This window comes from Piliocolobus tephrosceles, chromosome 8 (genome assembly GCF_002776525.5).
Source record: "Piliocolobus tephrosceles isolate RC106 chromosome 8, ASM277652v3, whole genome shotgun sequence".
NCBI classification, from domain to species: Eukaryota; Metazoa; Chordata; class Mammalia; order Primates; family Cercopithecidae; genus Piliocolobus; species Piliocolobus tephrosceles.
Genome location: NC_045441.1, coordinates 81867633 through 81879686, shown reverse-complemented (window position 1 = coordinate 81879686; position 12054 = coordinate 81867633). Strand labels below are relative to the sequence as shown.

The 12054-nt window shown below is 37.8% G+C and overlaps 1 protein-coding gene across 3 annotated transcripts in view; it reads left to right on the top strand.

Annotated features, from left to right (window-relative positions):
• Window positions 1–6382, top strand: part of CFAP69 (cilia and flagella associated protein 69) — a 64297-nt gene extending 57915 nt beyond the window's left edge. Inside the window, exons 19-23 of one of the 3 annotated variants that reach the window (XM_023226649.2) lie at window positions 104–180; window positions 2258–2455; window positions 3109–3195; window positions 4592–4696; window positions 5407–6382. In XM_023226649.2, the coding sequence (XP_023082417.1) occupies window positions 104–180; window positions 2258–2455; window positions 3109–3195; window positions 4592–4696; window positions 5407–5577 (638 nt within the window). In that variant the 3' untranslated portion in view covers window positions 5578–6382. The remainder of the gene's footprint in view (window positions 1–103; window positions 181–2257; window positions 2456–3108; window positions 3196–4591; window positions 4697–5406) is intronic. The other 2 variants (XM_023226648.2, XM_026448824.1) reach the window with 2 other exon arrangements.
• The last annotated feature ends 5672 nt before the right edge of the window (window positions 6383–12054 follow it).

Sequence of the window (12054 nt, the reverse complement as noted above, 5' to 3'; positions counted from 1 at the left end):
AGATAGATAGATAGATAGATAGATAGATAGATAGATAGATAGATAGATTCTTTTAATCACTTGCTCTGCTAAAGTAATTCTGTCTTTATAAACTTTATTTTAGATTTTGAAAATTTACCTGGCCTCTCCGCTGAAGATTTTGTCACCCTCTGTATCATACATAGATATCTTGATTTTAAAGTAAGTATCTTTTTAATAACCTGATTATTAAAATCTAGATAGCAAAAAAATAACTGGAAAATAAAAGATCTATTCATGGTTGTAAGCAATCATCTACATATGTATAGTTTTTATTTTTCATTTTGCATCTGATGCTGTTGAAGAAATACAGCATACACCCATCCCATGACTGGGTGTTTTTCATGGGATAAGATTTCATCCAACTTAGTTTATGAAAGAAGATGTACAAAACTGATATAAGCTGGGCGCGGTGGCTCACGCCTATAATCCCAGCACTTTGGGAGGCCGAGGCAGGCGGATCATGAGGTCAGGAGATCGAGACCACCCTGGCTAACACGGTGAAACCCTGTCTCTACTAAAAATACAAAAATTAGCCAGGCATGGTGGAGGGTGCCTGTATTCCCAGCTACTTGGGAGGCTGAGGCAGGAGAATGGTGTGAACCCGGGAGGCAGAGCTTGCAGTGAGCCGAGATCACACCACTGCACTCCAGCCTGGGTGACAGAGTGAGACTCTGTCTCAAAAACAAACAACAACAACAACAAAAACGGGTATAAAACTATTCAGAAGCCTACCAAAATATATGTGTATATGTGTATATGTGTATATTTTTGAGATGGAGATTTTGCTCTTGTCGCCAGGCTGGAGTACAATGGCATGATCTTGGCTCACTGCAACCTCTGCCTCCCAGGTTCAAGTGATTCTTCTGCCTCAGCCTCCCAAGTAGCTGGGATTACAGGCACCTGCCACCACACCCAGCTAATTTTTGTATTTTTAAATTTTTTTATTCTCATGCTTGTAATCCCAGCACCTTGGGAGGCTGAGGTGGGTAGATCACACGAGGTCAGGGGTCCGGGACCAGCCTGGCCATACAGTTTCTTCTCTTTGGAGTTGGAATTAAATAAGTTATTACTTATTAAAACAAATTATTAATACTTATTAAAGTTTATTTTATCATTATATTATGATCCAATCTTGATTAAAAGATAGTAGGTTACTTACCTTGCTAGTTATAATTTTGTCAGTAAATACTTTTGAAGTCTCAAGCAAGTCTTTTTAACATTCTCCTACTAATATTAGTGCTGTGTATTTGAATGTTATAAATGAGTAAACATCTATCATCTTTCTTCCTTTTTTTTTTTTTTTTGAGACACAGTCTCACCCTGTCACCTAGCCCGTGCAGTTGCATGATCACAACTCACTGCAGCCTCAACCTCCCACGCTCAAGTGATCCTCCAGCCTCATCCTCCCAAGTAGCTGGGACTACAAGTGTGTACCACCATACCCAGCTTTTTGTTTTTGCTTTTTTTTTTGGATAGAGACAAGGTCTCACTGTGTTGCTCAGGCTGCCCTCAAACTCCTAGGCTCTAGTGATCTACCCACTCCACTCAGCCCAAAGATGAATTTTTTCCTTATCATAGATATTTTTTTCTTTAATTTTATGGGTCCAGCACACTTCTGCTGCACAACTCTGCTCTTTTTTCTCTAATTCTAAACACACTCAAGAACATTAATTTCTAGACAGCCTAGAATATGAAATGGAGCCACTAGCATGATGGAACCATGGAGTTAAAAGCTTGAGATTCCATTATAATTTTCCTTAGCTAGAAGGTGAGGGGCAGGGCCCCTTTTCTCAGGGTGGCTGGATTCTAGGGTCCTAGTAATCCCCATGTTCGTTCTCCTACAAGTTCATCTTGACCTAGCCTTCAGTACATAGCTTTAGGGAGGAAAGTAACAGCAGTTCAAAAAGATGAGAATAAATCAGCAGTTTCTGCAGCTGTGAAATCAAGGTAACTATAAACTAGAAGGCAGTGATGATGGTGATGATGGCAGTGAACTAGGCATAGAAGAGCCTTATCCATGAATAAGGCTCCATTGAAAAACATTTGATAAATTCCTACTGAGTACTCAGATGTAGCTGGCACCCTCAATCATTCCCAATGCACTTATTCCCAAGAAGTAATTTAGGAAAAGTTTAAGTGTTAACAGGAGTAACTAACCATTTAAAAGATTGTATAATTGTACAATTGCATCATTTATTTTTGGTTAATTTAACTTTGTTAAACTTTGTTGTAACAGATTGGAGAAATATGGAATGAAATATATGAAGAAATAAAATTAGAAAAATTAAGACCAGTCACTACAGATAAAAAAGCTTTGGAAGCTATTACAACAGCATCAGAAAATGTTGGAAAGATGGTTGCTTTTCTGCAAAGTGAGATAATTGAAAGCCAAGCACGCCAAGATGTGCAAAATGAACAAAAAGTATATGCAAAAGTAAGCTACATAGGTAGTGAGGAAGGAGAATGAAGATAGGTTGGTTAATGGGTACAAAAATACAGTTAGATAGGATAGGTTCTGTTGTTCAATAGCACAGTAGGGCAACTATAGTAACAATAAATTTATTGTATATTTCAAAATACCCAGAAGACTTGGAATGCTTCTAACACAAAGAAATGATAAGCGTTTGAGGGGATGGATGTCCCAATCACCCTGATCATTACACATTGTATGCACATATCAAAATATCGCATGTATGCCATAGATATGTACAACTATTATATATCAATAAAAAAGTAAGCCACAGATACCATTAAGGCACAAGATATTAATTTCAATGTATAAACCCAGATGAAGTTATCCATAGGATTTATTTTTCTTACTTGTGTTTCAGCCTTATTTTGTGATTTTCTCTTAGAGTCATTTTCAGTGTCTCTGTGCAGTTTTAAAAGAAACTATGAAGTTTGAGATTCAGTTACTGTAATCAGTGCTGTTTTTTTGCATTATAATTTTATTTCTACAGTCTTAAATTTTTAAAAGGCAGAGAGATACTTGAGACATGCCACTGCACTCCAGCCTGGGTGACAGAGTGAGATTCTGTCTCAAAAAAAAAAAAAGAAACTGAAACTTAATTATCTTTCTCATTTCAGATACAGGCCACACACAAGCAAAGAGAGCTGGCTAATAAATCATGGGAAAATTTCTTGGCTAGAACATCAAATGCGAAAACGTTAAAGGTAGGATTTTTAATGTGTTACAGTATCCACAACAAATAGCCAACTCTTAACAGACAGACTTTTTCAGGAACAAATATTCATTCATGTTTTCCTAGTGACCTTTCCATATACTACCAACACTATTAGATGCTCATATGCAATTTAGAGTGATAACTGAATTCACAGTTACAGAAGATGCTGCTTTGAGTTTCATTTGGTTTATCAGGGAGAAGCAAGGCTGATGTTCTTGACCTACATAAAGAAGAAGATGATAGCCAGGAATGAGCAGGAAAAATGTGTTCTGCTTTCCATTCTGAACTTGCTTATTCATTGATTTCTTTTCTGTGAGAGGCAAAGTAAAGGACACAAAGAGCAACTATCTTGTATTACTCTCTCCCCCATAGAGCTTTCCCCTCTGTGATCACCAAAAGAAGCATTATGTTCAAACTTAAATGTGAACTGGGGATAAATATGCCTTTGTAGAAAAATGTGGTAAGCTACTTCAACTGTAAGCTAGAAACTCATCTAAAAAATGTATAGTGCTAATCATTCACTTGAAATATGTGAGAAACACCATGGATTTCCAGAATTTCATTACTTTCCCCAACCTTTTTCCATTAATATATTGGATACACTTTTTAAAAATTCTCTCCTTCATTTCTGATACTTTGGATACACTTTACCTAATGTTCCAATTCTTCCTGTAGATATAAAATTGCTAAATGTTATGTTAGTCCACAAAGACAGTGGAACCATATTAAGATAGCAAAACCAAAGTTAAGAACAAGCTCACTCAAGGTACCAAGTTATCTCCCTTTTCACTGATAGTTCTTCTCAACTCTACTTATAAAATATCTTCATGACTGCCTGTATTTTTAGCACTAGTTAATGAAAATCAGCTCCTTTCCTGCAGATGGTTTATTACTTCACATTTCACTTGTTTAGTGTTGCAAATAACTTGAAAATAACTTCAAATAGCTTAAATATAACTGCAATGAATTACATAATTTATATTATTCTGAATGCTTAATATGTAAGTGTACTTAATCAGTTGGTAATTTATGCAACATATTTTGCAACGTGCATCACCTGATATAAATTTAATAGCTTATTAAATTATGTGCTAGAAATTGAACCTGATTTCTTTAGGACCTGCTTGACTCCTTGGTCATGTATGACCAGTACTTCGGAAATCTCTGGAAGACTTTTAGGTGACAGGAGTCTTCTTCAATGTGCAAAGTATCTAACTTACTAATTACTGTCTTTTTAGTCTAAATGAGTAAATGCAAATTTCAGCGCTATCTAATAAACAGCCAAAGCCTAAGCTAGACACAATTAAATATATTTTTCATTGTAAGTACCATCATTACTGATTTCATAGCAATTAATGTTTTCTTTCTAATTAAAATATCCTCAGAAAGCAAAAAGGCTTCAAGAAAAAGCTATAGAAGCCTCCAGATACCATAAACGACCACAAAATGCAGTATTTCACCAAACAGATATTAAAGGCCTTAACACAACGGTAAGATTCTTTTTCTCCATAACATTTTCTTAATAGACATTAAATTTAGGGTGTTTGTACAACTGTGCAAATGTACTGAAAACCGTTGAATTTTACACTTTAAATGGGTGGATTATATGGTATTTAATTATATCTCAATAAAACTGCGCAAAAAAGGCAAAAATTTAAATTTAAAAATTAGAAGTTAAAAAATTTAATAAAAAAAAAAAAAAAAACTTAGGTTCCCAAAATTGTATTTATATGGGATTTTCATCTCACATTTTTTCTTTTTGCTGTTCAAATTTCACATCATTAAGACATGTTTATCTCCAAGGTATATTCACTCTTGCCCAGTTCTGGTTTAGAGTAGGCCCAGTCCTCCAGGGTTTCTAAGAAACTGCTATAAACACTAGTCAGCTTATAACTGTCCTTATCTCTCTTTGACAGAAAAGACGCAGTGCTTCGTTTTCCTGGCAAATAGATCCCAAGTGTTCCTGGTATCCTCTGCTAGACTTAATTTGCCCCCAGTTACAAAACTGATAAGCAATAGAAATAGAGTTCAAACCTACTTTTCCTGGCTCCAATGCCCTTATGTTTCTATTATACCATAACTACCTCTAGTTACTCATATGTACATTTGTGTCTTTTCAAAAGTAAGTTGAAGGATGAATTTTTCTCTTGTTGAAAATTGTGTAAATGGACTTTTGACGTTTACCTTTTACCTTTTTTAGGTGCCCACCGGTGGGGTAGTAACAGTGGAAAGCACTCCTGCCCGATTGGTAGGAGGACCTCTGGCTGATACAGATATTGCTCTTAAAAAACTGCCCATTCGAGGAGGAGCCTTGCAGAGGGTGAAAGCAGTTGAAATTGTGGATGCACCAAAAAAGAGTATTCCTACGTAATATACTCTAGAGACTTTTTGAAATAAAATCAGCTCGTAATTTTTTAGTTGAATATATCTTTATACATATGTAAAGCCAATATTTTAGAATAAGTATTTTAGTATAAATATTTTAGTAAAATACTATAAAAATAAAAGGACATGTAATTTATTTTTATGGAAAACATCAACATGTAATATCAGAAGAGTTGTCATCAGTTTCTTTGGAAAGGCTACCAATTTTATTAAGTGAAATTGTAAAACATCAGTTAGGACTCTGTTGGTTGCATGTGAACTATTCTAACTAGTTTAAGCCAGAAAAAAAATTTCTTACAGGCTCTGTATCTATCAAATCTAGGAGGAATTTAAACTACAGGCATTGCTGAATCTAAGGACTAAAACTATATGAGTAGGATCTTCTCCTTCCCTAGCAGCTCCTGGCTTATATTTTCTTAGGTTCATGCCTGTGTCTCCTGGTTTCTGCAACTGCCTATGCATCTCAGGACCCCGATTGCCCACATGCCTACTTCTGAGCCATTCACCATGACTTTGGCCATGGCTGAGTACTGCCTATCCCTGGAGCCAGAAGCAGGGCAACTCTATCCAAAACATATGGATAGAGTGGGGAATCAGGGTACTATTACCAGAAGCATGTATATATGAATCTTGGGCAGCAAGATAAACAATAACTGCAACAAATATGTTGGTCAAAATAAAATTATGTTTTCTCTGCTATAAAAGCAAATGTTAGTCATGAGCTAAATGGTAAAAAAGAAAAATACAGCTGGTTTTACTCTTAATGTATAAATATGCAAAGCAAACTCTAATGCGACTTCTCTTCTTTAATGGGGAAGAGAAAGGTGTAATGGAGAAAGTGTTTTCCCTCATTTGGTGGTAGAGGTATCTTGTCAAAGAATAGGAGATAAATGCCTTTATGCTAGACATAGAGCAAATCTGTGTCCCTGGATGCCGTTATGAAATCTCCCTCTCCTGCCTTCATTCCCTTCACACTCCTCCTCCAGCCTGGAAGCCATAAAGTTGAGTTCGTGTCCAGGGATCAGAGAAACAAGGACCTGTTTCTTAGGAAAATAAACGAATTCGAGTCTAGATTCTGGGCCCATGGGGCACACTCAGCAGTGTACTGGTAAATGTATAACTACTGGCTCTCCAGGAGGGAAAAGCCCTGATTTACATCATGTTCTCACCAATTCACATGGTATAAATACTGCCACTATTACCAATCTCAAGCTACCAATGTGATGCCATTGAATATAGGGTTGGGAAAACATAGATAGGGTCTTTCATTATTAGATAAGAGCAGGCTGTATCACCTCAGTGGACCCACATTTTCCTCCCTCCTCTTTCTTCCTCCTCCCCCTCCTCCTCCTCCTTCTCTTCCCTCAACTCATATTCTTCTAGGGATTTTCCATTATCCTGTCTGTGAAGATAGTAACGTCTTCATTGAGGGATAGAGGTTGCAGCTGTTGTTATTGTTCTAATTAGAATGAGTTGCCAGTTCACCTCTGATTGGCGGCCTCTCACCCTGGCCCAGATGCCCATCCTCTTGTGCCCCATAGGAGTAGATAACATGCATCAGTTTATCAGTGAGCTTTGCTCTCTCCTGAATCCCTTCCTCTAGTCTACCACCCTCAAGAAGATATTAGAAGGCATAATTTGTTTCTTTCCTTCACAGGAAACCCTAAGCATGGGTAGGAGCATACAACAATGAGATGCCCATACAAAAAGCACCAGATATATCTTAGGGACACGTCAGTAAACCCAGAATTGATGTAAAGTGTCCATGGCTAAGAACAACGAATCTTTGCTCCATTTTGTAGACTATAAGCTCTCTAAGAACAAGGTAGACACCACATCTCATTAATTATTGTACTCAGTATCTCAGGAAATAAATTATTAGATAATGTGATGGTGGCCTCAGCTCCTGGCAGCCTTTCCCTTGAGTTCTGCAAATGCAGCAAAGTACTGAGCACAAAGGGAAGATTCAGCCAACAAAATACTATACAAGTAATGCTCAACACAGACAACATGTTAGTTTAAATGTATTTACTTCATAGCCGGGTGTGGTGGCTCATGCCTATAATCCCAGCACTTTGGGAGGCCAAGGCAGGCAGATCACGAGGTCAGGAGATCGAGACCATCCTGGCTAACACGGTGAAACCCCATCTCTACTAAAAATACAAAAAATTAGCTGAGTGTGACGGCGGGCACCTGTAGTCCCAGCTACTCGGGAGGCTGAAGCAGGAGAATGGCGTGAACCTGGCAGGTGGAACTTGCAGTGAGCCGAGATTACACCACTGTACTCCAGCCTGGGTGAAAGAGTGAGACTCCATCTCAAAAAAAAAAAAAGAAAATGTATTTACTTCATAACATGATAGATTTTTGAAAATCTACTACATAAATATAACCAAGGTGTGGAAATAGTACTACTTGCTTGAGAATCATTTTTGTATGTAGTACAACTAAATGTCTCAGATTGATTAGGACTGACTCTAGATAATTTGTGATGTCTGTGGACCTTTCTTCTTCCATGTAGGTTTTGCCCATCAGCAAGAAGAAAGGTAAAACAGGGCAGATTATTATGTAACAGCTATTTAATAGACAAGTTTAAGTTGATGGAGAGCAGTAATGTTCCTTAATGCAGACACTTGTACTTGGTAGACAGATTCACCCAAGTTTGTGTATTATAATTCCAGCCACCACACAATGAGTGAGTGAATCTCTCTCACAATGTCACTAACTCTAAGTCTCTGTCTCTCATCACATCATATACTCTCACACCACCCCTGAGCCCTAGGGGACATGATGCCTACCCGTTCCTGCCTGGCTGAGAGAAGGATGGTATATTTTCTTACATTAGTCAAGTGAGACAAAATTTCAAGCTTTCAAACTGAAATTTTTACTAACCAACTGAATGAAAAGAAAGTCAAAAGAATAGAAGTGTGGAATTCAGTGAGCACAGATAAAAGTAGCTTCAACAATCTCAGTAATGAGACTTTGACCACAAGAGGGAGCTCAATCTAGCATGGTTAAACTAATTGTCAGACAGTGCTTACTTAACATTGGGTGAAAAATCAGTGAATAATTAGGTGAATAACTTTCATCTATCTGGCATCCTCAGTCTGCCTCATGGAACATAAAGTATATTTTACATACAACTATGTTATCCACCTTAAGTCTTTTCAGGTCAAATATCCAGTTTCTTTCATCATTCTTCTGAAAATATAATTTCTAGAATTTATGAATCTGGTCAGCTCCATCTGAAGTGCTACAATTTGTTAATATACCTCTAAACTGTGACCAAATGGAACAAAGATTTTTCAGGTGAGCAGGATCAATGTAGTCCCTCTCATTTTTAACACACATTCTGCCAACACAACCTTAACTTCAATAGTTTCATTATCAACCATTTTTCTTTATTGCTTATATTTAGTTGCCTTTCAAGGAAAATGTCAGGGATGCTTTCTGAAAAAGAATAGCAGACCCTGACATCCAGGAACTATCCTGGTACTATCAGGTCAAAATTCTATAGATAGACCCAATACCCCAACTTTGGTTTCTAATATCATTCTCCAGTAAAATGAGCCAGGGCTTTTTGGAGAAATGGCTGATTCTAAGGCTGGGGCAGAAATATATGATTCTGGAGCATCTTACTGAGCTCCCAGTGGCCAAAGCTGGAATGATTTGAACAAATCAATAATGTAGGGTTGGATTATAAACCAAAGTATGAACAAATGTTCAAACTCCATACTGATGTAAATAAATGATGAAAGGAAGGAAGAGAGAGAGAAAGTGGGGGAAGCCTCCATACAAAGAATTCTAAATGATTTATGTAGATATTCCCTCCTCAAGAAGGTAGAAGATAACTACCCATTCTCAAGTATGGGTTATGCTTAGTGACTTCTTTCCAGAGGATATAATATAGAAAGAAAGTGGAAAGAAACTTTACAATGGAGAAAACTGGCAAACACTACCTTAGCCAAGGTTAAACACCATCAATGGCAAGTCACATCAATGACATGTGCCTTTGATATGATGTGTTGAGTATGATTTACCTCTGTGGTCTTCATCCCAAAAGCCTATAATACCAGTCTAACAAATACATCAGGCAAACCCAAACTGAGGGGCATTTTGCAATATACCTGAGCAGTACTCAAAATTGTCAGGGTCATCAAAAACATGGTCTGAGACATTGTCACAACCCACAGAAGCCTGAGAAGACATGACAACTCAGTGTAACATGGGATCCTGGAATAACAATAATAAAAAAGGAGCTTAGGGGAAAACTACTGAAATCTGAATAAAATGGGAAGTTTAGTTAATATTGTATTGAGTTCAGTTTATTAGTTGTGACATATATAATGTAAGATATTAACAATAAGAATAAACATGGGGCCAGCACAGTGGCTCAGGCCTGTAATCCTGGCACTTGGGAGGCTGACTTACGCAGATCAGTTGAGTCCAGGAGTTGGAGACCAGCTTGGACAATGGAGTGCAATCCTGAATCTACAAAATCCAAAAATTATCTGGGAGTGGTGGTGTACACCACACCTGTAGTTCCAGCTATTTGGGAGGCTGAGGTAGGAGGATCAATTGATCAAACCTCCTTCAACCAGGAGGTTGAAGCTGCAGTGAACCGTGATTGCATTACTGACACAGCAAGACCCTGCCAAAAAAAAAAAAGAAAAAGAAAAAGAAATAGTGACAGGTATATAGGAACTCTGTACCATCTTGCAGCTTTTCTTCAAATTTGAAACTATTTTAAAATGAAAAGTTTATCAAATTTACAAGAAGAAAACATTAAAAAGCGGGCAAAGGACATGAACAGACATTTTTCAAAAGAAGTCATACATGCAGCCAACAAGCATATGAAAAAAAAGCTCAATATCACTAATCATTAGAGAAATGCTATCAAACCACAATGAGATACCATCTCACAGCAGTCAGAATGACTGTTATTAAAAAGTCAAAAAAATAACAGATGCTGGCAAAGTTGCAGAGAAAAGAGAATGCTTATACACTATTGCTGGGAGTGTGAATTAGTTCAACCATTGTGGAAAGCAGTGGGGCAATTCCCCGGAGAGCTAAAACAGAACTACTATCCGACCCAGCAATCCCATGACTGAGTATATGCTCAGAGGAATATAAATCATTCTACCATAAAGACACACGCACATGAATGTTCACTGCAGCACTATTCACAATAGCAAAGACATGGAATCAACCTTGTCTTTGAACATGCCCATGATGACAGACTGGATAAAGAAAATGTGGTCCATATACACCATGGAATGCTATGCAGCCATAAAAACAATGAGATCATGTATTTTGAGGGAACATGGATGGAGGTGGAGGCCATTATCCTTACCAAACCAACACAGGAACGGAAAACCAAATACCGCATGTTCTCACTTAAGTGGGAGCTAAATGATGCGAACTCATGGACACAAAATGGGGAACAACAGACACTGGGGCCTACTTGAGGGTGGAGAGTGGGAAGAGGGAGAGGATCAGGAAAAATAACTATTGAGTACTAGGCTTAGTACCTGGGTGATGAAATAATCTGTGCAACAAACCCCTGTGGCATGAGTTTACCTATAGAACAAACCTGCATGTGTACCCCTGAACCTAAAATAAAAGTTTAAAAAATAAACAAAAGTTTATTTAAAGTTCAAAAAAGAGTCTGGCCAGACTTGGTGGCTTATGCCTGTAATCCCAGCACTTTGGGAGGCAGAGGCAGGTGGATCACCTGAGGTCAGGAGTTCGAGACCAGCCTGGTGAACATGGTGAAACCAATCTCTACTAAAAATACAAAAAATTAGCCAGGCATGGTGGCAGGTGCCTGTAATCCCACCTACTCGGGAGGCTGAGGCAGGATAATCACTTGAACCCGGGAGGCGGAGGCTGCAGTGAGCCAAGATCACGCCATTGCACTCCAGCCCGAGCAACAAGAGCGAAACTCCGTCTCAAAAAAAAAAAGAAAAAATAAAGATTTGATAGAAACAGCAGAGGAACTTTAGGCATAGATAATAATTATCCTTTGTATCATCTTATGAAGAAATATTTGCGGGGTCAATATTAGATCCTTTGCCACCTTTTTTCTCCTCAGCCTTAAGCTCTCTGAAAAATAACTGGTTATGAGCTAAACCAAATGAGCTCAGCATAAACCCAAAGCTGTGAAACTGAGTCTTTACCATGGTACCACTACAAGAATTGGTGGTCTGTTTGTTTTTTAAAATGATCTCTTGACTGATCTAGTCAAACGATTTTGGATAGGACTAAAGAGAAATACATATTGTCCCCATTCAGCTTCATTTTGACCACCCTCTTTTTTATCTTCTATTCTGATATCATAAAATTGCTTTTGAATTAGATATTTCAGTCTATCCCCTGCATTGTCCCACTTCAGTGTCAACTCTGTGAGTCAAGGATTACGTCTGGATTGTTCACTAATATACCCTAAAGCTTAATGAATATTTGT